Raw genomic sequence first — 26,741 nt, 5'->3', positions numbered from 1 at the left:
GTACTGATCTGGTGAGCTGATGTTCAAAACAAGTGCTGATATGAAAATAAACATTCCTTTCATTGATTTATTTCAGATTTAGTGGTAAGTAAGAATGAAGCCTGTTGACACCTTTTTGAATAGTTTTCCCTTATATTTAATTTGACTAAAAACAGGCAATCCATTGTTGTGTAAGTTTCCTTAGAGCTGACCTATGTGGACAGTTCTCAAGCAGTAACTCATTTCTCTTTGTAATTGTAAATTTCATTTATACAAACAGTACCTGAAACTGTAAGCTTTGTTTATATATTTGCAGTGTCAGCTGACTTCTGCTACACTGTCTCAAGCAATGAAGTAAATAACAGCGTTCCACTTATTCATGGTCTGTATTTTGACTCTAATTAGAATCACATGGCAGAATTCTTTGAAATCGCTCATTAAAATCTGAGACCTATAAAATAAAGTTTTTAGACATTTTGTTCTAAACGTATATGAATGACTTCATTTCCATGTGAAAGCATGTCAGTGCTGCTGAAACACTAATTCAAGTGACTAGAATTGAGTACTGAATCTACTGTTGCTTTTGTTCCTAAATGAATAATCTCTTATTAAATCAAATACGTTTGTATTTTTTATGTTAGTAATGAAAATGTGCCTGTCCCCTGTTTGTTGGTTGTCTGCTGTGTAATGCAATAAAGTTACTTTTTACCACATTTACGTCCTTTGTTATAGCCATGGTCTGTAGCGCTCTGCTGAATATTTGAAGACAAAACAGCTCTAACACAAGTTTTACATCAATAAATTTGAATAAAACTGTGATTAAAAATTAAAAATGTAATCTTTGGTTTTAAACCAGTTATGACTTTTATATTTGTTAGGCTTGAGAATTCACCAGTAAAAATAAACATTAAATCAAATCAGAATAATTTGTTTTACTTTTGTTTATCTACCATTTGTTAATAGTTAATTTATTCAGAAATATAAAGTCTCACTATTTTTTTGTGCACTTTCACTTTGAAACATAAATATTGTCTTCTTTTTTAAAATAAATTTAGGTCACTTTAAACTCACATGTCAGATATTCTTTTGACATGAAACTCACCAAATCAGTGTTTACTGGAAAACGTCCACATGCACTTCTGTGTTTTGTCAGATTACCTGACCCTGAAACAGATTTAGCACCAGTGTGTGAACTGAACATTAAATCTGCGTTTGGCTCAGCAGATCCTGATTCAGTGGCTGTGTTGACAAAACTTAAGGGAGCCATTCATTTCTTCTCTGCGCATACTGCATGTTACATGAATGAGAGATAGAACAGACGTATAAGAATAAAATCCTAAAAACTAACTTACCAGTCCAACAAAAAGTGGATGAGAAGGAACCAAAGAGTAATAAAATTAAAGGAAAAATTAAACACCTCAAACCAAGGGGGTAGTGTTGGGAGGATGATTCTGGTACTGGGGCACTGTGGGTGATGTAGTCCACGTCACATGGCCAGAGCTCGGGCCTTGGCAGCTGCCGCCTGCGCCCGCTGCACAGCTCCCTGGCTGTTCTCTCTCTTCATCAGCTGGCTGGTCTCAAACAGACCCTCGTGGGTGCCTCCTCCGGGGCCTCCGTCCACAAACGCCAGCACTCCTGCACCACACAAAATTCTCATCATGCATTTTATCAAAGCAAACAGGTACGGAGGAAACTGACTAACAGCCATACTCGAGACACAACTCACTTCATCAAACAAGTGACACATGGCCAGAAGTGTCAGATCTGGCTGCCTTTATGGACTGTTTTGAATTTTCTGTCTCTGAAAATAACTGTCTGCTTTAGCAGGAAATGTAATTGCTGCCTGGATTAATGTTCACTGGCAGTGTGTCATGTTCTTATGCTTCACAGAAGTCAGAAGGAGGGGGTTCAAAGGGTGGATGGTCCATGTACACAGCACAGACTTTGACTCTGAAGGCTGCTTTCGCATCTTTGGGACAAGTTGCCTGGCAACTACTGGGGAGTCCAGCAGGTTATTTGTAGCCTGTCACATAACAGCCCCTAAAATGACAGACTGTCATCTTTACTCTTGAGCTTTGTACAGATGTAACAAACAAGAAACAAAGTGTTAGCTTTGGCTTGAAATAATGTGGTAGAAAGTTGTTTTTTGCTACCTTTGCACGAGGCCAGGAGAGCAGTGTTTATGCTAAGCTAAGCTAACCAACTACTGGCTTCATCCAACAAGCAAGAGATTAAATCAGTTTAGTTCCCAACATGTTAAAATATTGCCTCAGTGTTTAGGAGATCACATGACAAAAACAACGAAAGTGGATACAATACCAAAAAATTGCTAACAAAATTTAAAGCAGCAAAGAAAACGTATTAAAAGCCTTCATCAAATGAATTTATACAAGAAATGTCCGCTTTCCCTCCTTCTTCATATTTTAAATGTTCTTCCCTACATTACTTGTGCCTGACTAAAATAAAACAATCACACCGACACAATAATTCTGAACAAAAAAATGAAAACTTGTATATCATTTGTATTGTAGTTCATTCATTCAAAAGTCTTTAAATTTGCTTAGTAAGCATGTTCCTTTAACTGTTATACAACCTTACGTCTGTTCAGCTTCTCGTTAACGCAAACATCTAATCAGCCTATCACTGAGCATCAGACACCGAGCGACAGAATGGGGAAGAAATGTGATTAAAGTGACTTTGAATGTGGCACAGTTGTTGATGACACAAAGAATTAAAGGAGTTCTGAAGGCAAAAAGGGTTCCAATTGGCAAGGTGTACCTAATAACATATCCATTGAATGTATATCATGTAGTCAAAATATCTCAACTTTATTCTCAACCCCTTTTTTTGCCAGTGTTGGGGGGGTGGGGGGTGTTCAGGGTAGCTGAACACCTTTTGTATTGTGGCAGAGCACCCCACCCAAGTATCTGATGTATCATGTTAAGCTGTTAGAACTCAGCAGTGTAGCCAGGAGTTTGAGCAGTCACATGACCTTTGCTCTTTGAATTGGTTCAAGGCTGGTTAGGAACAGGAAAATATGTGACACTGATGTTTGGTGTGCTACTTACACCAAACACAGTATAGAACTGCTACTCAGACTCACAACAACTAAATTCTGGTCCTAAATGTGGCTATAAGAAACCATGGCAATAACTTCAAGTTAATTTTACATTAACTTTTAAATTTTAAGTTAATTTCTTCATTTGAAATACATCATCGCCTCAGCTGAGAGTTGGGAACTTGGGATAATAACAATCAACAAAAAATTACATTTAAACCACCGCTCGAACCAGCTCTGATTTCTGGTCTTCAACTGTCAGGAAACTGGAGGAATCTTTATGTTCCATCTCTTTTTTTTACAAGCACAAACAAATCAACACTTGTCACACTGACACACTGATCCGCCCTCTCCACACAACAGCCTTCAAATAAAAAATGTGTTGATTACCTACAGAGACTCTGTGCCCAGACACACGGTAGCTTCAGACCAGACAATTAGCACCTTTCACTGTTTAATATAATTAAAAACACTTAAAGTAGTTGGAACCACAGACAGATAAACCACTGAGACTGGAGGGTTAGTTGAAAACATACATCTGAATTACTACCTTAATTTAATAACTTAAACAATCAAAAAAAAGCATAAACATTAAAGTCCAGCAAGCAACACAAGCCAGAGGTTTCCAAATTTAGATACTTTTAAGCTTTTCAAAATGTTTTTTCATAGACAGCATTGCAATAAAGCAGGCTTCCCTTTTAACTCACATAATACTGAAGAATTCCTCCAAATGAAATCCAAATGACCTGATACATCATATTTAAAGGTAGTAATAGAGTATGCAAAAACTAAGATGCTAGCAATGTCAATCTCATCCAAAATCTCTAAATAATCTAATAGTGAGTATCAGAATATAAGGTCTTACCATAGCCATCCACACAGCCACTTTTAAATTCGCCCTCAAACTTCATGCCATCAAAGCGAGTGAAGACGCCGACACCTTGAAACTTCCCCTGCACAAATTCTCCTTCATACCTAAAAAACATTCACATAAAAATGCATTTACATGAAAGACAGGGGCAAATTCCAGGACTGCAGAAGAGAAAAGGAACAAGTAGGTGAGTAAAGAAGGACATTTTTTTTAAAGTATGATTTTAAACTTACAAAAAATACAAAAGCTTTATTGACTCACTAATTCTGTCCTTGAGCATTTAAATTATGAGCGGTACAGAAGCACAAAAAGCTTTTGGACTAAAATGTAAAGCTGCACTAAAGTACCAAAGCTTTCCGTAAGCGTGTCATCTAAAGTTCATAGAGGCAGTGGAAAAATGTAGTTTTTCAGGGTTTCTTTTAAGAATTTAAAATATGAAATGGTTTTTTTTTGTGGTTTTTAAAAAGCCAAATGTTGGAATCTCAACATTTCTTCCTATGGCAAAAAGAATGTTTTGATTAGAAATTACAACCAAAATAACTTCAGAGAAAAGAAATGTGTGAAGGAACACAACAAAATCATGTAGGAAGCAATATGGATCTGTCACTATTGCCTGATGGTGTTGGGCGTAAGGCATTGGAAAGTGATTAGGGATAAGGAGACAGCATTAAATACTTTTTAAAAAATAAAAAACTATAATATGTAACATAAAGGATTAGTTTTACATTTCAGGTAATCAGTTATTCATGCAGTAACCTTTTTCCAATAGGCAGCTTGTTACTTCATTTCTCTTTGCCATTTGCTGTTATGAAAAAATAAATAAATAAATACAAAGATAAATCAAGACTTTTGCTTTTGTCTCTGTTTATCTCCTTGTTACACAGCTAGCTAGCAAGAGCAGAAAGTACAGCTAAAAAGAAAGCTAGTTTATTTTTCCCTATAGATTGAAGTAAATTCAATAATGTACAGTAATCTACACACTCATTTCTCTCTATGGGAAATAGAACTAACACGAACAAGCCAAATGCAGTTGCTACATAATGTAATCTGAAGACATGTGAAAGACTTCAAAATTAATGGTTGAATATACGACACCCCGAGGCAGCTGCTGTTGTCATTTGGCGCTATATAAATAGAAATGAACTGATTTCAATGACAAATTATACCATAACACAGACACAACCACCAAAATGTGAAAATATATATATATTAGTGCTGTCGAAATTAACGCGTTAACGCAAATTAATCCGACATCAAGGTCAGCACAATTAAAATTTTTAATACAATTAACGCATCTGGAGTGTAGAATGACTCAGAATCCCCGAAAAGTTTCTGTCAACGCATTTCGGGCAGTTTGTCCAAGTAAAGTTGCCTTCACACATGTGCAAATGGGCAGTTGATCTGGTAGTGACCAGAACCAATGAACCAATATGGAAGATGATAAAGGCACATTTGCCCTCTCGATGGGAAATTTGAGTATTAAAAAAGTAACAAGATGGAACAGTCGACCCACATAAAGTATTACGCACATTGTGCAAGAAGGAATTTTGTTTTCCCTGAGGCACTTCCAGGTTAAAATATCACATTGACACAAAGCTTACGTTAGTCGCGAATGCTGCTAGGACTTTGGCTAATACGTCGCCCAGCTTGCGACAAACCACTCACGGAGCATCGGGGACTCAATAAATTAAGTTTTTTGTTTTTTAGCCTCATAAACAGACCATGCGAAGTGTGATGTGGAGGACCCAAATGAGACAGATTAATCTTAATAAAAGGTGATTCATTTATTGAGCTAATAATCCACCACCATAAAAGCTAAACATGAAAAAAAAAAAAAACTAAAAACATCGAATTACATGAACTAATCCTGGAATGACAATAGGAGGTACAAGAAACTGGGAAATACACACAGAAAGGTGATGAGGGAGTGGAAACAGCTGGGAAACACAGCAGGGAAAAATCAGACATAACAGGACAGGGAAGGCAATGCTGAACATGAAGCACAGGAGACACGGGATTATCAAAGGAAACGAGGAAGCACAAACACTGAGAGACTAAGTCACATGAGCTTGACACAGACAAAACATAAACTAAAATGGAGACACGACAGACTTGACATGGAAGATACTAAAAGACAAAATAGTAAGTAGACAGGAGGGGGACGATAAAGGGAACTAATAACCTTGAAAACAATATAGTTTTTATGTTAGATGTCAGATATTTTTCATCTTTTTTTAAAAACTGATTGCAAACCTTTTTACGACATATAGTCTATTACTACTAACCCACCCTGTTTAACTAAACCAGACAGTATTTCAGTGAAGGAGCCAGAATCAGATCCATGGCGTATTGTAGTCACTGCTGTACAATAAGCTTAGCATGAATCTAAGTGTAGAGTGTCAGCCTTTTTAACACACAGCATGAACACAATTACTTCAGTGTCAAACAGGCACAAATTAACAAAAGGCTGAACTGCAAGAGAGCAAAGTAGGGTTAAAAAAATCAACAGGATAAGAGGGATGACAATAAAAAGCTGCATGTGAAATCCGTCTCTAACAGTCTCTTGAGCGTTTTTCCTCTGCATTGTTTCTTTAAAGTAATTGCAACGTAGTGCGCAAAACACCGGCAGTGCAACAGGAGATTTGCTCCTTTTTCAAACAACACTGGGCTTCTAATTAAACTTATTGTAACTTCTGTGAATTCAAGCTGAGTACAAAGTTCATCTAAACTAAAAGGCTTCTCAGAACTCGACAGGCAGTAACTGAAAAGATATATGTTCTCTTTATTATTCACGTAACCTTTAAATATTATTCACTTAGCCTGAAATACATGTTTTAGTGTTTCCAAAGAACTTTGAAGGATTAATCAGTTGTTTTTTGTGCAAACAAAAATACAACAGATGGCATTGAACAGGCAATACGTTGCTTCTTTATCCTATGCCGTGCTCTACTTGAACACTTCACCTTCTCTTGAATTAACTGAATCTTTATTGGGCTGACATCTTTTTTTATAAATATCTTGGGTGACAAAGCCAACAGAGAGATACAGATAAAATTCATGTATGAGGAATAAATAAAAGGAAGCAGCCAACAATAAAATACTCAACATATTGAGGCCATGAAAGCACTCAAAGTATTCTGAGGTTAAAAACTTTTTTCTTTCTGGTTTTTCTTTTTCAACTGCACAGGTCATTGTGCTACAATCTGCTTTGTATTTTTTTTCTCTGCTTATTTCTCTTTTTTTCGAGACTGGGAAACTAAATATTCAAATTGTGCATTGACTTATTCATTGTATGTAAGGACACAAAAAAGACTGACCCCTTCAGCCACCTTCCTGCCGTTAATTTTAGTGTCTGAATTTTACAATTTGGTGATAAAAGGTATGTGAAGGATAATTTGCAAACAGTCAACAGATCCTTATTAATAAAAAAACACCTCCTTACATACTCTAATTTTAGATGAATTGTTATTCAATCTGCAATAATTTATATTATTCAGTATTGCTCTATTTGGACCTCTCCATGGAAATTCTAAGAGGCAACACGAATAACATGACATAACATATATATATATATATATATATATATATAAAAAAACACCCAGCACGCCCCTGCGGGCGGTCTATCCTTCCAGCTCGGGTCCTCTACCAGAGGCCTGGGAGCTTGAGGGTCCTGCGCAGTATCTTAGCTGTTCCCAGGACTGCGCTCTTCTGGACAGAGATCTCCGATGTTGTTCCCGGGATCTGCTGGAGCCACTCGCCTAGCTTGGGAGTCACCGCACCTAGTGCTCCGATTACCACGGGGACCACCGTTACCTTCACCCTCCACATCCTCTCGCGCTCTTCTCTGAGCCCTTGGTATTTCTCCAGCTTCTCGTGTTCCTTCTTCCTGATATTGCTGTCATTCGGAACCGCTACATCGATCACTACGGCCGTCTTCTTCTGTTTGTCTACCACCACTATGTCCGGTTGGTTAGCCACCACCATTTTGTCCGTCTGTATCTGGAAGTCCCACAGGATCTTAGCTCGGTCATTCTCCACCACCCTTGGGGGCATCTCCCATTTTGACCTCGGGACTTCCAGGTTATACTCGGCACAGATGTTCCTGTACACTATGCCGGCCACTTGGTTATGGCGTTCCATGTATGCCTTGCCTGCTAGCATCTTGCACCCTGCTGTTATGTGCTGGATTGTCTCTGGGGCATCTTTACACAGCCTGCACCTGGGGTCTTGCCTGGTGTGATAGACCCCAGCCTCTATGGATCTTGTGCTCAGAGCTTGTTCTTGTGCTGCCATGATTAGTGCCTCTGTGCTGTCTTTCAGTCCAGCTTTGTCCAGCCACTGGTAGGATTTCTGGATATCAGCCACCTCCTCTATCTGCCGGTGGTACATACCGTGCAGGGGCCTGTCCTTCCATGATGGTTCCTTGTCTCCCTCCTCTTTCTTGGGTTTCTGCTGCCTGAGGTATTCACTGAGCACTCGGTCAGTTGGGGCCATCTTCCCAATGTATTCTTGGATGTTCGTTGTCTCATCCTGGACTGTGGTGCTGACACTCGCCAGTCCCCGGCCCCCTTCCTTCCGCTTAGCGTACAGCCTCAGGGTGCTGGACTTGGGGTGAAACCCTCCATGCATGGTCAGGAGCTTTCTTGTCTTTATGTCAGTGGCTTCTATCTCCTCCTTTGGCCAGCTTATTACCCCAGCAGGGTACCTGATCACGGGTAGGGCGTATGTGTTGATGGCCCGGATCTTGTTCTTACCATTCAGCTGACTCCTCAGGACTTGCCTGACCCTCTGCAGGTACTTGGTGGTTGCAGCCTTTCTAGCGGCCTCTTCATGGTTCCCATTTGCCTGCGGGATCCCCAGGTACTTGTAACTGTCCTCTATGTCTGCAATGTTGCCTTCTGGTAGTTCAATCCCCTCAGTTCTGACTACCTTCCCTCTCTTTGTTACCATCCGACTACACTTCTCCAGTCCGAACGACATTCCAATGTCATTGCTGTATAGCCTGGTAGTGTGGATCAGTGAATCGATGTCTCGTTCACTCTTGGCATACAGCTTGATGTCATCCATGTACAGGAGGTGGCTGACAACTGCTCCGTTCCGTAGTCGGTATCCGTAGCCAGTCTTGTTAATGATCTCACTGAGGGGGTTCAGGCCTATGCAGAACAGCAGTGGGGACAGAGCATCTCCTTGGTAGATCCCGCACTTGATGGTAACTTGTGCTATGGGCTTGGAGTTGGCCTCTAGTGTTGTACGCCACATCCCCATTGAGTTCCTGATGAAGGCTCTTAGGGTCCCATTGATCTTGTACAATTCTAGGCATTCCAGTATCCAGCTGTGGGGCATTGAGTCATAGGCCTTCTTGTAATCAATCCAGGCAGTGCACAGGTTGGTCAGTCTGGTCTTGCAGTCTCGGCTGATTGTTCTGTCTACCAGTAGCTGGTGTTTTGCACCTCTGGTATTCTTGCCAATTCCTTTCTGTGTCCCGCTCATGTATTGACCCATGTGCCTGTTCATCTTAGCCGATATGATGCCTGACAGGAGCTTCCATGTAGTACTGAGGCAGGTTATTGGTCGGTAGTTGGAGGGGACCGGTCCCTTCTTGGGGTCCTTGGGGATCAGGACCGTCCGGCCTTCAGTTAGCCATTCCGGGTGTCTTTCGTTAACTAGCAGCTGGTTCATTTGTGCTGCCAGACGCTCGTGGAGTGCAGTCAGCTTCTTCAGCCAGTAGGCGTGAACCATGTCGGGCCCTGGTGCTGTCCAACTCTTCATACTGGAGACCCTTTCTTGGATATCTGCCACTGTGATGGTTACTGGACCCTGTTCAGGGAGGTCGCTGTGGTCTGCCCTCAGATCCTCTAGCCACTGAGCATTGCCGTTATGGGTTGCATCCTTCTCCCATATGCTCTTCCAGTATTGCTCCGTCTCCAGCCTTGGTGGTGCTGTTCTCTTATTGTTCCCTTGCCACTGAGAGTACACCTTTGCTGGTTCGGTGGAGAACAGCTGGTTTATTCTCCTGCCTTCTATCTCTCTGGTGTACCTCCTCAAGCGGCTGGCCAAGGCTGTGAGTCTTTGCTTGGCAGTTTCCAAGGCCTCAGGTATGGACAGCTTGCTGTATTTCTTAGGCACCTTATTTGTCGCACCTTTCTGCAACTCCGTTAGTTGGCTAACCTCCCTCCGTGCTACTTTGATCTTGCCCTCTAGCCTCCTTCTCCATGGAGGGTACTGCCCCTTGTGGCTGTTCAATTTGTAGCCAAGCATCTCACTGATCACTGCTGCCGTATTGTAGATCAGCTTGTTAGTGTCGGTAATCGTGGTTGTAGGTATTGCCCGTAGTGCTGCATTAACATCATCTAGCAGACCTTCTGAGGGTACTTCACGTAATCTTGGTAACCGGCTACGGGGGATCCAGGTTTCAAGCTTGGCCATGATCCTATTTTTCAGGTCAGTTCCTCTCGCACTCAACGATCCTTCTCCTATCGCACTTGGGGCTATGTACCCAATCTCGGGTGGGGGTGATGATATCTCCCCCCTGACCTGGCGTCCTGACTCCTCCGTGCCGTAGCATTTGTGTTGTACCTCGTCAATCTCTAGCTGTGAGAGCAGTCCCTTCTTTCGAATGTTGGAACACTGAGCTACTAGTTGTTTCACCGTCATTGTGGATGTTGGGTATCGAAGAATCCATAGGTCCCTCATCCTATTCATGTAGCCCCTTCCGCCGGGGTTACTTGCGTAGTAGCATTCCAACAACGCCCTGTTTTCGTCCCTTGCCCACCGATGCCTTCTTGTTCCAGTAGCCCACTTTTCGTCAGGGTGCCCTGGTTCCTCAACACCTGACGCGGACCTTGTTGATCCGGGCGACGTCCGAGCCGGCATGCCTTCATATTTATCTGTCTCGCTCATGTCTGCGGTAGGCTTGCTTAGCATAGGGGGTCTAGCCTTAGGACCCTTACTGGATACAGACGCCCCAGGCAGGAATCGAACTTGCGATCCTCTGTTCCAAAGGCGTGTAGTCTAACCACTACGCTATCCAGCTGCTATATATGCTATATATATATATATATAGAGAGAGATAGAAGGCAGGAGAATATATATATTTATATATATATATATGTATATATATTATACATATATATATATATATATATATATATATATATATATATATATATATATATATATATTATACATATATCTGCAGACAGTTGCTGACGCACACAACCCGCCGCCACCCCAGCTCCTCTATGTCATGTTATTCGTGTTGCCTCTTAGAATTTCCATGGAGAGGTAACATAGTACAGAGTAGGTCTGCACTAGAATATCTTCTCATTGATTTTTCACCTCAGCTTTTGTGTGTGACAGTCCTTTCCTCACAGCAGTGCTCATCATGCTTCATTTAGCTGCATTGTTCTCGATGTCTTTATGATTGGATATTTTTAATCAACAGAAGCAGAGAAAGAAACAAAATCTATCCTTCTTTCAGCTCTGTGCAGAAGCTTTTTCAGTCACATGTACCACCAAAGTTAGACTGTTGAGATACTGTTGTACTCTTCTACTGTTGTATAAATTTCTCACATTGATTATTTCGTATGGAAATAAAGCTGAAAACCAGCACAAGCATTATGTACATTATTTACATGACAGAAGTAATGAAGGAACAAATCAGACAGGTTTCATTCAGGAGGAGGCTGGGGTTGTATCTTCTGTACGACATACTTATTTGCAGGTTTTAAATTTTCAGGTGCAGAGTTTCAAGGTTTAACAACCAGAGTGTGCAAAAAGTGACTGACAAACCTGGAGCCGTCAGGAAAGACCAGCACCCCACAACCATTGAAGAGGCCATTTTCAAACTGTCCAGTGTAGCACGTCCCATCGCTGAAGGTCAACTGACCCAGGCCATGACGAAGACCTGCAAGAGGATAAAAATCACTTCACCAATCACTTCCAGCAAAATAAAAATCTAAGACACGAGCAGAGAGGGGTTTTTTTGGTTTTTTTTTACAAAATCACATAAACCACACAAAAAACCCCCAAACAAAAAAACCCCAAAAAACAGCTAGAAGTATTTGAAATGCCCACTGATTACTACACACTTTTGCACACATTTCGCCCCTTACATCTCCTACTTGAAGTTAAATATACTAATAAGACTCTCTCGGGATTAACTCTTTGCACCACCAGGAGGCTCATGGTCATGAGCTATGGTATTAGCTTTGTTAAAAAAGAACCAAACAGGGCTCATGGATGCCCTCTTCCAACCTCACAACTAAAATGCATTTAGGAAGGCTTAACTAAGCGTCTATGAATTAAAACAGAATGGAAAACTGAAAGCTTTTTCATAAATGAGTGAGTTTGTTGGTCTTCTAAGAGCTTCCAATTTGTTTATGAATGAATGCTACAATGTATGAAATGGCACACAAACCTTCAGGCCATGCTTCCTTCCTCAAGGATAGAAAACAAAATCAGTGTGAAAGGATGTTACTAAGAGGTCACAGACACAGATATTGAAAGGTCCTTTTATCCCTGAAAACAGGACAATTAAGGGCTCATACCACCTACATGAGATGATTGTATCGCGTGTGTTTATATCATCCTGTATTCTCTCTTATAAATGAGAGAAGATGACATTTCTTTAACTAAAGAAATGAATAAGTGGAACCATGACAGACAGGATTAAAGGAAAAGCATGACCATGAACTTCCACCGTGGAACAAAAACAGCATAGTTTCACTCATATCTTCACAGTTCTGGCTGTTAAACATAGTGGCCTTAACAGGATATTGGTTCATTTGTAAAACACTGGTTTGACTTCTGCACATGAAGACCCAGGTCAAGACGAATGTTTTGTTTCCTCTAAAGAAAGACCTAAATTAAATTTCATATTTTCAAATGAGTAGACATAGATATTTAACATTTTCTATCACACATTCCACAATAATCTCTTCTTGAATGAAAATAAGCGGTGATGGGAAATGGGGGACCTCATGACCTGGCACATGGATGCTGTTCTGATACCTGTAGCTAGAATTTCTCAGTGTTGTGTTTGTCTGTTCAAATATTGTTCAAATATTGTTGCAAAAAATCCACATCAAACTTCAAAAGTTGCTGCCCTAATGTAATATGGTTTTATGCATATCCTTATGTATCAATTTTAAATATAAGATTTATATAAGATTTTTACATTTACACCTGCTTCAAATTTCTTTAATAAAATGCAAAAACATTTTGTGGTGATCGTGGCTCAAGAGTTGGGAGTTCGTCTTGGAATCGGAAGGTTGCCGGTTTGAGCCCCGGCTCCGACAGTCTCGGTCGTTGTGTCCTTGGGCAAGACACTTTACCCGTTGCCTACTGGTGGTGGTCAGAGGGCCCGGTGGCGCCAGTGTTCAGCAGCCTCGCCTCTGTCAGTGCGCCCCAGGGTGGCTGTGGCTACAATGTAGCTTGCCATCACCAATGGGTGGATGACTGGATGTGTAAAGCACTTTGGGGTCCTTAGGGACTAGTAAAGCGCTATACAAATACAGGCCATTTACCATTTACTGATTTTCTCTGCTGTGTGTAAAAAGAGGAAGATTTTGGAAGGTTAAACATCATTGCCTTGTTGCACATAGTTAATCTCATCCAAATATGGTCACTTCTCAAAGAAAAAAAAGAAAAAAAATGCCCGGAATGCACTGAACCTTGAAAAGAGAGTGCAGAAACCAAATGGTAATCTCATAGTGGCTGTGCCCATCTTTTAGATCTATGGCATTTACTTTAAATCCAAAAGTTAATGAAAGAAATTAGATTGATAGAACTGTCATGTCTATACACTAATCAAAACACTATGTATCCAATTTGTTTAAATAAATGCAACAACAAAAATGTAGTTCATTTTTTTTCCTAAATTAAAATGCTGAGGCAGCATCTCAGCAAATAGTACTGCATTTGTTCACAACTACTGTTTTAAAACTGTTTATAGAACAACATGAAACTCCTCTGATTTTTTGGCACAGTCGCTGCTTTATATTCACTGTTTTCTTTAAGTATTTATGCACTTGGTCTGAATTATCTTGCACAAAACAAAAATATGTATTAAAAGCATTCAGACCCTTTGCACTATGCAACACTGAGGACTCAAAACCTGACTGGTACCTGTATAGTTTTCAGTAGAAGTCACTGAGTGAAGAAAAGAGAGAGCGCGCGAGAGAGATGGCAGATGTGTTATTATACTTTAATTAGATTTTGGAGTTAGCAGATTGGGAGATTCATAATTGGTGCGAGCAGACAAAAAGGTGAGCTGCTAGCTTTCATTTTTCACCTCTTAAAATGTTCCCTGAGAGGTGAGACCCAATTTTCCCTCTAATTCTCAGACTAATTTCCAGCATCAGGAGGATGGCAGTCGATGAAGAAATGGAGGGAAAAGGAGTGAGCATTTCTCCCTGCCAACCTCTATTAGCAAGCACAGCGGGAATTAGCAGAATAACTGGATGCGAGGCACAGTTGGACACGGGCAGAGGAGGTCCCGGTATGCTCATGGCAGAGGAAGAGGATTTAATGGGAGCTCAAGTGGTAAGAAACTGGTGGAGTGGAGAGAAGAGTGGAAGATTGGGGGCTTCATATATTGAAGGGGAAACGAACTGTTGGCAGGGGTGGGGCTAGTGAGTGTTGTCCCTTATTCACAGCTCATGGGTAAATTGGGCAGTCCATCTGTCAGGCCTGCTTAAAGTGCTGCTCTCTGCCTAATCTTAGCAGGGTTTTCATGGGAGATTTGGATGAAACTAAATCTGGAGCTCTGCATTCGATTTTCAAAAACATCCAGAAAGATCCAGAATCCATATATATATGTTGGTGTGTGTGTGCGTGTATTAGCTGGAGATCATAAAGCAAACAGTATGAATACAGAAGACGGCCAGCAGTAGTTTAAATCCAACTCTTCAGCCTCCATGAACCTTGACAAGCGAGTGAGACCCTGAGGCAGAAATTTCACAGACTAGCCGCTGAAATATAACAATCTGTTAGGTGTCAAAGAGGCTGCGGTGTGCCAACAGCAGCATCTCCCACCAAGAATTTCAACAGCTGTGTTATAGAATGAAATTGAGTGGTAGCAGTGTCAGTGTTTTGCTGACCACTATGAAGGTTTCTTTTCTTTCTTTCTTTTTAAATGAAGGTACAGATTATCAGCTGCGGCAAGGGACAGTAATTTCCTCTGTCTCCTCCAATTTGATCCCTCCAGACTCTAATCTGCTGTTCAGCTTCTTTGTAACGCCTTTCTCCAATCTTATGTTGGGTCATGGTCTCCAGCTAATTACGGTTTAGCTGAATTTGTCCGGCTTTTATGTCAATCAATAGCGGTAATGCATAGATGTTAAATGACCACATGGTCAAAGTACAGTAGTAAATGGCTTCTGGCTGTGCCTTGGCTGTTGTGTTGTGGATGCACCCAACCTACTTCCTGTAACCTGATAGCTCCCGGGCCTATGTTCAACCAGCGCACCGCTGAATTATTCATGTGACACCGTAGACCTCTGTCTGACACACGCCTACATGTTTGTGTGCAAACAGTGACTTTGCATGCATGGACGCAGAGACAGGATGCGCAACGTGCATCAGTCTGTGTTTATGACAACACGGCGATCAAAACCCAATTGCATCCTATTGCATCAATTCAGCAGGGTTAATAGAAATTTTCGAGTTAAAATAAATAGAATGCGCAAAGTGTATATGAAGTCTGTTTATGTAACATTGGTAAAGGTACTATCTTCATCTGGCTTATGCTGAAGATAAGAACGAGATGCTTTGGGTATAGTAGAAATATCAATAAAAACAAGGTGCAAGGTAATATTTTACTACAGATAAGGGGTCGAAAGGTCAAGGGTGACCATTCCTCTTATATTTTGCAATATGTTTTTGAATCTGAAGCTAAAAAAGAATGTGGACCTTGTGACCATGACTACATGATTTTCATCACAATCTGTGTTGTAAATATTAACTTTAATATTAACTATATTTTTAAAAGTGACCAGAAACTGAAGTGATTTAACACTCGAGAAGTTCTAAGAAGAACAAACTAGCTTGGGCAAAAATTAAATATTTTTTCAATTCTTGCCTTCCAGTAGAGTAGATTTTCAGGATTTACAGCTCAGATAATCCTTATTTATCCTATACTGGGCCTTGGTGCAGCCCTACATTTCATTCACTGTCTATTTATCTAAACTGTTTTAGCTCCTCCCATTTAGACAACTTTATTCGCATTGGCTGGCACTCACAGATAGAAAGTTTCAACAGCAGCTAGATGGCCCTCCTGTGCTTACAGTTTTAGCTGAGTTGACCATATTAGGAATATCCTCTCTGTGACATCATATATATTAAATAGTAGAAAAAAAATGTCTGAAATTGTAGTGTTTTGAGTTGTCTGGAGCCTGAGCTTTGGGCTCACACATTAATTATGGATGCAACTTTCTATAATGCAGTAATGTAACATATTGCTATACTAAATTCAGTAATTACATTACTACTTGCATTATAATGGTTCTTCAATTATCTGCACATTAGGCAAATAGAAAAAAGTCATAACACATGCCTTTTTTTTCCTGCATGCTGGCGCTACAATCAACTAAATTTAGTTTCTGCGGTGGAAGAAGGAAAATTCATCTACAATGTATATAATCTCAAAAATGGACACCTGAATTTGTGTTACATGAAAAGACAAATGAAATGTGATAATAAACAGCAAACTGCGCCCAGGACAGCTGCTAATAACAGGTCAGTTGCATAGACTGTGTGCCAAACCAGTGATTTTAAAGCTGAGTGGATGCTGACACCGGCCAAGGAGCCAGAGCCTGATTTTCAACAGGTAACCAAAGCAGAGCTGGCTTGTAGAATTGTAATCCTACAAACCTGTTTCCACAGTAGAAACAGCGATCTCTATGCTGATCGCTGCGGAGTGCTCTTTTGGGCTGGTTTTCAGCTTTGCTTTCAACTTTGTGTTTGTACTTAAACATTAAAAGGAAGATCTCATTGATGTGTTATTCACTAGGATAGGGACATTTCTTCAAAGAAAGGAAAAATAATGTGTAATACATTAACTTATTTTGGTAACAAACCCCAAACCGTATATAACACATACGAGGTCCCTGCTCCAAAGGAGTAGAACTTTTTTGGTTTTTTTTACAGAATCAGCTGCTGCTGCCCTCTTTTTGAAGATTCATATTGAATATATACTTAGATATACATGTAAATAAAATGTCTGGAAGAAATCCGAGCAGTTCTTGCCAACGCAGCACTCCGTCTATTAGTGAACTAATTTTTTCTCACTTTGAAATGTCTGAGCTAAAAAAAATTTTTTAATCCACCCCTGCTGTTTACTAAAACCCGAGCATATCAGTGCATCACAGCCAAAACCAGTTTAACAGTTTATTGCTAATCATACGGAGAACATATGTTTCCTCCCGCAGCCTCATGCACACTTCAGTGCCAAACTTTTGTTCTTTGTTTAACCTTGCCCTAAAGGTTGTCTGACTGTTTTTGTTATAGTACAAGTGCTGGTTTAGGTAGTGTGATATCCTGTCTCTGCAGGCTCACTGGCACCAGATGGTCCATATGTGCATATGTGTGTAGATTACTTACTGACTTTAGCTTGACACCTTTTTCTGTGTTTTTCCCCTATTAGATACAATCTGTTTGGGTGAGAGTGCAGGTTCATTTCAAAAGTACTTTTGCTGTTGTGACTCACTTACAGTACACCCACTTCTTTCCAGACTCTCCATTCTGACATGAAATCCCACATTAATTAAAAGCTGCTGGAGTTAACTTTCTTTTATCATATTTTACTGACATCCCTATTATCCATTTAAGCTAATAGGTATTCTCAGGGGGGGATTCAAACTGAAAACAACAATGCATTAGAACAGCACATGGGGCTGTGGTGGTGGCGGTGGGGTGTTGTTTAAGAAGCCAGTGAGACGATAAAATGCAATGCAGGAAATCCAGAAGGAGTATAGGAGATTAATGCATTTATGAGCTTATTGAACACCCAAACTCAATGAACACCTGCTCTGTAGCTACACGTTTCATTTGTTCATCCATTACTGTAATGACTGTAAGGTAGTAGTACCCATTTTAGCGGGGCGATCGTGGCTCAAGAGTTAGCAGCTCATCTTGTAATCGGAAGGTTGCCGATTCGAGCCCCGGCTCCAACAGTCTTGGTCGTTGTGTCCTTGGGCAAGACACTTCACCCGTTGCCTACTGGTGGTGGTCAGAGGGCCCGGTGGCGCCGGTAATCGGCTCTGTCAGTGTGCCTCAGGGCAGCTGTGGCTACCGTAGCTTGCTGTCACCAGTGTGTGAATGGGTGGATGACTGAATGTAGTGTAAAGTGCTTTGGGGTCCTTAGGGACTAAGTAAATACAAATACAGGCCATTTACCATTCTGTCTTTATGTCACACTGGGAACTTTTTAGATGGACAGCTAGGGTGGTAGCCCAGATCAGCGACAAGCAGAGTCTTATTTAGGATACAAGCCTGGAAAGGGAGTTTTTCTTTAAATAAGATACTCATGGGGCCTAGGTATGACTAAACTCAAATATGTGAGGAAAGGCATAAACAATTATGACACCTGAACTTGAAGCAGTTTCAGAACAATCGGGGGTTGGATATTGTCTACTTTGTTCTTTTTCCCATATAGCACACAGCATGAGATGGTTCACTTCCCCAAAAGGAACCGGCCCAATGAGCTGAATGACTTCCGACCGGTGGCACTGACGTCACATCTTATGAAGACTCTTCCTCAACCTCCTCCGACCACAGGTACAACATGCCCAGGACCCACTACAGTTCGCATACAAGGCGGATGTCGGAGTGGAGGATGCCATCCTGTACCTCCTACACAGAGCCCACTCACACCTGGATGGGGGAAAAGGCACGGTCAGGATCCTGTTTCTTGACTTTCCAGTGCCTTTAATACCATCCGGCCCTGTCTGCTTCAGGAAAAACTGAACAGGATGGAGGTGGACCCCTGCCTGGTCGCTTGGATCTCCGACTACCTCACCGACAGGCCACAGTACGTCAGGCTGAAGGACATCACGTCTGACACTGTGGTCAGCAGCACAGGAGCACCACAGGGAACTGTGCTGTCCCCTCTTCTCTTCACCCTGTACACCTCTGACTTCTGCTACAACTCTGAATTATTCCACATTCAGAAGTTTGCAGATGACACAGCCATCATGGGGTATATCTGGGATGATCAGGAAGAGGAGTACAGAAGTCTGGTGAGGAACTTTGTCGCATGGAGTCACACAAACCACCTGCAACTCAACACCTCAAAGACTAAGGAACTGGTTGGGGTCCAGAGAAGGTCCACTGCCGGTTCAGATAGAGGGGGAGGAGGTGGAGGTGGTCAACAAGTACAAGTACCTTGGGCTGTGGGTGGACAATAAACTGGACTGGTCATGCAACACAGAGCACCTGTATAAAAAAGCCCAAAGCTGACTGTACTTCCTCAGGAGGCTGAGGTCTTTTAACATCTGCAGGAAGCTCCTGAGGATGTTTTACCAGTCAGTGGTTGCTGGAGTACTTTTCTATGCTGTGGTGTGCTGGGGGAGCAGCACAGCAAAGAAGGACTCATGCAGGCTGGAAAAACTGATCAGGAAGGCTGGCTCTGTGGTCGGCATGAAGCTGGACACTCTGGTGACAGTGGCAGAGAAAAGGACACTAAAGAAACTGCTGGACATTATGGACAATGCTGGGCATCCTCTGCACACGGCTATAAACAACCAGAAGAGTCTGTTCAGTGACAGGTTGTTTCTCCCAAAGACAAGAACTAACAGACTTAAAAACTCCTTTGTCCCACACGCCATCAGACTGTTTAACTCCTCTCTGGAGGGGAGAGGGAGGGGAAACAGGAGGACAAAGGAGGGGGGAACAACTAAGCTGTAGTGCCTCTTCAACTCACTGTGCAATACCTTTTGTGCAATACTTTTGTTAATAGTCAACGGTGCAATAGACTTCCATACTTGAAATGTGCAATTTCACTTGTATATTTATTTTATTTTTATTCCTATTTATTCTATTTATCCCCTTCGTATATTTTATTTATATATGTCTCTTTATTTATATATGTGTGTATATATATATATAATATTCTGTAACTCTGTAACTTCTGTCGGTGCTGTGCTTTTTTGGAAACCGAATTTCCCAGAGGAACCCACCCGAGGGATTAATAAAGTTTTATCTTATCTTATCTTACTTCAATCGTGTTCTTGCTACTGAAAATACTGTTTTGACCAGGGGCGTGCGAGAGGCCTGACATGTGATGCCCACTCAGAGGCTAAGAATTTACCTGAAAGCTATCTGGGCTTACTGTCACATGGCTATAAATCATGTGGACTTTGTATTTGGAGCATTCCAGGTACAAGTTTTGGGCTGCAGTTCATATGTAAACACACTTATACAGTACTGTAACTACGAAGGTAACACTATAAGGTTCAAAGTGCTGTAAGATTTTTAAACAAAAATTCAAAACTGAATATTTGGTGTGATTTAATTTACCTTTAACATAACAACACTAACTATAGATAAAACTTTGCACAGTTTATAATGTAAGTTGTTTAAAGCATCTTTTAAAAACTTGCCACATTTGTAGATGCTGAAATATCACTGCAGATACTTAGCATGCTTGTAAACCATCAAAGTTGTGTTAACAGCATAATGCATTTCTTTCAGTTCTGGGTGCAGTTTTCACTTTACCATCAAGCTCTCGTACTTTTGTGCAATAAAAATAAAAAATTATGTTCATATAGGTGGTGTAGACTGCAACACCTTTTTCCTCCTCTGGCACACGAACTAAAATCAGCTAATTGTAGAGCAAGTGCAAGTGGAACCGATAAACGAGATCGATAGGCAAGCAGACCAACAATTCCAAAGGAACTGAACTGGTTCTTTACAAGAACCAGTACTCATTCCCCATTCCTACCAGCATGGTGGTGGAGAGATGATGATTTGAGTTTGTTTTGCAGCTACACGACTTTTCAGTCATTGACTCAAAATCCACACAATGATGTGACAGCCTCATAAAGTTATACAGAAAATGATTACCTCAAGTTATTGGAGGTAAGGGGAGTTCTATAAGCTACTGAATCATGGAGCGTACCTAAGGTTTCCATACACTGCTTCTGCATTGTGGCTTAGTTTTTTACAGAAATGGTGTCACAGTAAAATATGGTATGTTTTGTAGTTCATTCACCGAAGAACCAGATGACTTTCATTATGTCCTGATATGTAAAATCTTAGAAATGAAAGAGGGTGTACTTTCTTTTTACCATGACTATAAATATCTAAAGAGGCTTAAACCTTTGTGCAGCACTGTGCCTCCACAGGACATCACTTAGACAGTAAAATGCTTCACAGTGGTAAGGCACAGGGGTTGGAAAGTTACCCTGAACTGCTGAAGGCTCTGGTTATTGTTGGGTTGTCATGGTTTCTTTGATGGTGCAGTGCTTTACAGTTTAAAAAGTGAACTGGAGGGAGTGCTCGATTATGTCACACTGTTCAGCCTTTCTACAAGCACATGAATGCTGGAGTGGAGGCTCCAACTGATTATCAAACTAGAGACACATTTTCTTTCTTTCTTTCTGTTTTTTCTGTTTCCTTACCACCACAAGATTTTCACTTTTAAGTCGTGTGCTACTTTTTTTCAACACGCTAGTTCTATAATTTACTTTTTTTTTTAATTACTATATTTTGAATTCTGTTCTTGTATTCTAATTAGATTAGATTAGATAGAACTTTATTAATCCCTCGGGTGGGTTCCTCTGGGAAATTCGATTTCCAAAAAAGCACAGCACCGACAGAAGTTACAGAGTTACAGAATATTATATATATATATATATATATATATATATATATATATATATATATACACACACACACACACACACACATATATATAAATACAGAGACAATATAAATAAAATATACGAAGGGGATAAATAGAATAAATAGGAATAAAAATAAAAATACAAGTGAATTGCACATTTCAAGTATTGAGTCTATTGCACCGTTGACTATTTACAAAAGTATTGCACAAAAGGTATTGCACAGTGAGGTGAAGAGGCACTACAGCTTAGTTGTTCCCCCCTCCTTTGTCCTCCTGTTTCCCCTCCCTCTCCCCTCCAGAGAGGAGTTAAACAGTCTGATGGCGTGTGGGACAAAGGAGTTTTTAAGTCTGTTAGTTCTTGTCTTTGGGAGAAGCAACCTGTCACTGAACAGACTCTTCTGATTGTTTATGGCCGTGTGCAGAGGATGCCTGGCATTGTCCATAATGTCCATCAGTTTCTTTAATGTCCTTTTCTCTGCCACTGTCACCAGAGTGTCCAGCTTCATGCCGACCACAGAGCCAGCCTTCCTGATCAGTTTTTCCAGCCTGCATGAGTCCTTCTTTGCTGTGCTGCTCCCCCAGCACACCACAGCATAGAAAAGTACTCCAGCAACCACCGACTGGTAAAACATCCTCAGGAGCTTCCTGCAGATGTTAAAAGACCTCAGCCTCCTGAGGAAGTACAGTCGGCTTTGGGCTTTTTTATACAGGTGCTCTGTGTTGCATGACCAGTCCAGTTTATTGTCCACCCACAGCCCGAGGTACTTGTACTTGTTGACCACCTCCACCTCCTCCCCCTCTATCTGAACCGGCAGTGGACCTGCTCTAGACCTCCCGAAGTCCACAACCAGTTCCTTAGTCTTTGAGGTGTTGAGTTGCAGGTGGTTTGTGTGACTCCATGCGACAAAGTTCCTCACCAGACTTCTGTACTCCTCTTCCTGATCATCCCAGATATACCCCATGATGGCTGTGTCGTCTGCAAACTTCTGAATGTGGAATAATTCAGAGTTGTAGCAGAAGTCAGAGGTGTACAGGGTGAAGAGAAGAGGGGACAGCACAGTTCCCTGTGGTGCTCCTGTGCTGCTGACCACTGTGTCAGACGTGATGTCCTTCAGCCTGACGTACTGTGGTCTGTCGGTGAGGTAGTCGGAGATCCAAGCCACCAGGCAGGGGTCCACCTCCATCCTGTTCAGTTTTTCTTGAAGCATACAGGGCCGGATGGTATTAAAGGCACTGGAAAAGTCAAGAAACAGGATCCTGACTGTGCCTTTTCCCCCATCCAGGTGTGAGTGGGCTCTGTGTAGGAGGTATTTTGTTTTTTCTACCAACAAAATAAAGTTTCTATACATCCCACGGAAGTACTTTTGATGCTATTGTATATAAATATAATGTGATTTAACAAATAACACATGCATTTTAAGTTATTACCATAATTTTGATTTAGAAAATAGCATATCATTCACATTGAGATGCATAACATTTGCATCAGGCAATGTTAACAACCTCTTTAGGGACAGACAAGTGAAACCTGTGTAATTTAAACTTCTTGCATCTTCAGCCTGCTGTTCCTTTGACATTCAGAAAAAGGGTGTGAATGCATTTTTTAAAAAACTGCTCTAAATTAAATAAATTCCGCTGTAAGAAAAATATGCTGTGGATCCTATCGAAATGGTGTGTGTGTGTGGGGGGGGGGGGGGGGGGGGGGGGTGAAACAGGCAGTGCATGCAATAAAAGCCTCAAGCATCTTCCAACTGAAGGAATTTTACGCTGAGGAATGGTCAAATATTTCAGCAAGCTGATGTCAGAGACTGATGTACTATTATGCAAAACGCCTACAAGAAGTTATTTCTGCTAAAGGGAGCCAGATAAGCTTCTGAGGCTAAAGGTGTACTTACTTTCCCCACGGAAGCATGTAACATCTGTTAATATTTTTATTGATTAAATGATTGAAAAAGGTAATGTTCCTCCTTTACCTGACAGCAGTGTTTCACTTAGAAACAAAAGCTAGCAATTTCCAAGGGATGTTTTCAAGATATCCACACGTGGGAAAATTGGTCCCCTTGATTTTGGACTCTCTTAAAATTGATGGTAGCGATATCACTGTACAACTGTACAGTGTGTAGAATCAAGAAATGTCCCTGTGCTGGTAAGATGTCAGAATAGATGTCTGTTATTCTGAATAGGGCATAAGTCAAGCACGCCACATATGTTACTGCAGATTATGTATATAATTATTACGAGCATTATCATATTATTATTTGGTTCTTCCCCTGCCTGAGCATCAGTCTTAATCACATTATAACAACACTTGTGCTGTTCATGAAATGTAGTCAGTGGTGGAGGATGGGTGGGTGACTGAGCAGGTGGGTCTTGCCTTCTTTCCATTCCCCGTGGTACTCCTCGCCGTTGGAGTAAGTAAAGGATCCTCGTGTCAGGGTCATGGGTCCTGCTGCCACACATGACACAAGGAAACATTATCAGGAGCTTTGCAACTGTAGTTTTGGCATTCTGATACACACTGAGCTGGGAGTTTATTAAATAATACTACCACCTCTCAGTCTACCATGGGTTAATTGCTAGCATTTGAATACTGCAGCCAGCCTGCAGGGTAATCAAACTCAGATTATGCAGGCAGGAAAACTACACATGCACAACTGCCCCCACTATTAGAAACCTGCTCAATGCTCAATCACTGCTGGCTAAAAATCTGTGGAAACCTTAACTTTACACTCTTATGTAAATAATGAACATCTGATTTCAACCCCCCCCCCCCCCCCCCCCTCCCGTATTAATCTGCTACCATAAGAGCCTTTGTTATTCTGGCATCATGTTTTCCATCAGACTTTGGAATTTGATTACAGGATTTACAGAAGTTAATTAGTTTTACTAAAATCTCACATTCTTTGAATGTCACGTATATCTCATATAGTTTCTAAAGTTGAGGCTGGGGTAAACCAGACCATCTTTTCTACACCATGTTTCTCTTTTTGGGACACACAGCTGTTTGAAAGCAGACAGTTTCTGCATGTTTTTCTTCAATCTATAACAACAAAAAATCTTTATTGCACTTACCTGCCTTAAGGTTTTATAAGAAACAATGGTTGCAACTGGTTTCACAAGATCATACATGCCACAAGTGTTTTTCTCTCTATACATTCTAAATACTTGGGGGTCAGGTGGTCACCATGTGGAAAGAGGTGTCCACTGTCTTCATCTCAAACAACTTGGTACAGGATGTTTCCTTAAATATGAGATTTCCATGCGAGATGACAAAAGTGTTATTTTTGCTAAACATGTTTGATACATTAACTCACACTGCACATTTTGTGGCTTCTCTGCTTACACTGTGTGGGTTAACTGATGGTTACCGCTTAGAGATCTAAAGTAAATGTAAGTTCCGAAATCCTGAACAAGACTATAGTTGTACAATAGGCTAATTTGCTGTTAAAAGTGACCGGTTATATCAGCTGTTATACTCTGTTACCTGTTATATACCTGTTATATTTTTGGATTTCTTTGCTGTGATAAGAGGTATTATTTGTCTACTGGTAGTGTTTAATGTAGCTATATTATTATAACTCTAATTTTACTCAAACACTACTACACGGCTGTGTTTATTGTGGTTCTCAGTGGCATGCTATTTTCTTTTTGCTGCTTCAAAATGAGTATGTAGACAAACGGCCGCTGAAAGGAGCATCAAAGAAACATTTGGGCGACTCCATAAAAGAGAAAACACCCAAGGTCCGTTTATTAAGCAAAACAGGCTAATTGTTCAATGCCAACAGGCAGCTGTCAGCAGGCGGGAGGAGGTGTGCGTATCCCTCCATCTAATGTTGCCACAGTAACGGCGCCCTAATCCCTTTCATCCTGCCGGCATGACGCTGTCAGCCTCCAAAACACACACGCATTCACACGGGGAGCGGGCCTGGAGACAAAAAAAATAAAATGTTTACCTGTTTTATTTAAGAGTAGCTCAGCCTCTTTTCTCTACATCGCTGAAAACAAGAGAGCAGTAGGAGGATAGCGACTATTTAGCCTTTTTTTCGTAGCTGTTTGTTTCCTGGTAGAGCTGCCTCAGCGTCGCTCTAAAGCACCGCTGTACGATTGGCTACCTTTGTGTCACCTCGACTCAACGTGTCCTTTTATTGGTTGCTCTTCTGCTCCGGCCAGCCCTCAGCAGGAGACATCTTTGTCAAGGGCAACGGGTTCAACGACTTAATTAGCCGGAGTGCTGCTCCGTTAAAGCATTTGCCCTTGTCGGTTTTTTATGTGCTGCCCGGCGTCTCTGTAGGATTATAAAACGGCAGCGGGGTTCTCCTTAATGATACCCTGTCATTTCATGTTTCAATTTGGTTATTAGACCCGCGTTTTGGCAAGTTTTATGGGACTTGATTTATTGTTTTCTTTATGCCTTAAAACAGCTGCGCTAGGTGACGAGGGTTTGCTAAATGAGGTGATGTAGATTCAAAGCTAATAATAAGAAGAAAAGAAAAACAATCAAGGTGACCCAAATGAAGCAAAACTCCGCTAACCTCATTTTCGATTCCCTGAGGGGAAACCGGGGCTAGGATTAACCCGCTATTGAATATTAATTAGTCATGGCCAACAATGAAGCACGTGTGATTAGAAACTGATTATCATTTATCAATATTAGCCTAATAGAATAAAGAATACAATTATCAAGCCTTCAAACTCTAGACAAATAATGTAGAGCCAAACATGTGTTTTGGGTATATGAAGCTGTTATGGCTATAGAAGGGAAATGGAAGAGCCCAATTTATATTCTGCACAAAGTGTGAGATGAAATTTGTTCTGAAATTTTGGTCAATTTCTGCACAATTTAGACAAGTTAGAGAGACAGGGCAATAGACTTGCCTTAATCTCAGAAGCATGAAGTACACAGTGCCTGTTAAGATACAGACTAATTCAAACTGTGCATAAACAAGGTGCACACGTATATCTTATTTGCATTAATAGGATACCGTGTA

The 26,741-nt window shown here is 41.0% G+C and overlaps 2 protein-coding genes across 3 annotated transcripts in view; one reads left to right on the top strand and one right to left on the bottom strand.

Annotated features, from left to right (window-relative positions):
• hoga1 (4-hydroxy-2-oxoglutarate aldolase 1) overlaps positions 1 to 11,870 on the top strand; it is a 75,992-nt gene extending 64,122 nt beyond the window's left edge. The window contains exon 7 of the mRNA XM_026171947.1: positions 11,647 to 11,870. Coding sequence (XP_026027732.1) covers positions 11,647 to 11,667 — 21 coding nt within the window. The 3' untranslated portion in view covers positions 11,668 to 11,870. The remainder of the gene's footprint in view (positions 1 to 11,646) is intronic.
• On the bottom strand, positions 40 to 25,831 carry LOC113024682 (MORN repeat-containing protein 4-like). Of its 2 annotated transcripts, none has more exons than XM_026171949.1 (5): positions 25,707 to 25,831; positions 24,128 to 24,202; positions 11,700 to 11,814; positions 3,903 to 4,012; positions 40 to 1,614 (listed from the first exon to the last, which is right to left on the bottom strand). In XM_026171949.1, the coding sequence occupies exons 2-5, from the start codon at positions 24,192 to 24,194 to the stop codon at positions 1,466 to 1,468; spliced, it is 441 nt and encodes a 146-aa protein (XP_026027734.1). In that variant the 5' UTR covers positions 24,195 to 24,202; positions 25,707 to 25,831; the 3' UTR covers positions 40 to 1,465. The 2 variants fall into 2 exon arrangements, with proteins under 2 accessions (XP_026027734.1, XP_026027735.1); XM_026171950.1 differs by having other exon boundaries at positions 24,128 to 24,199.
• Positions 25,832 to 26,741: the final 910 nt, after the last annotated feature.

This window comes from Astatotilapia calliptera, chromosome 6 (assembly GCF_900246225.1).
Source record: "Astatotilapia calliptera chromosome 6, fAstCal1.2, whole genome shotgun sequence".
Taxonomy (NCBI): Eukaryota; Metazoa; Chordata; class Actinopteri; order Cichliformes; family Cichlidae; genus Astatotilapia; species Astatotilapia calliptera.
This window is presented reverse-complemented; position numbering and strand designations above follow the sequence as displayed.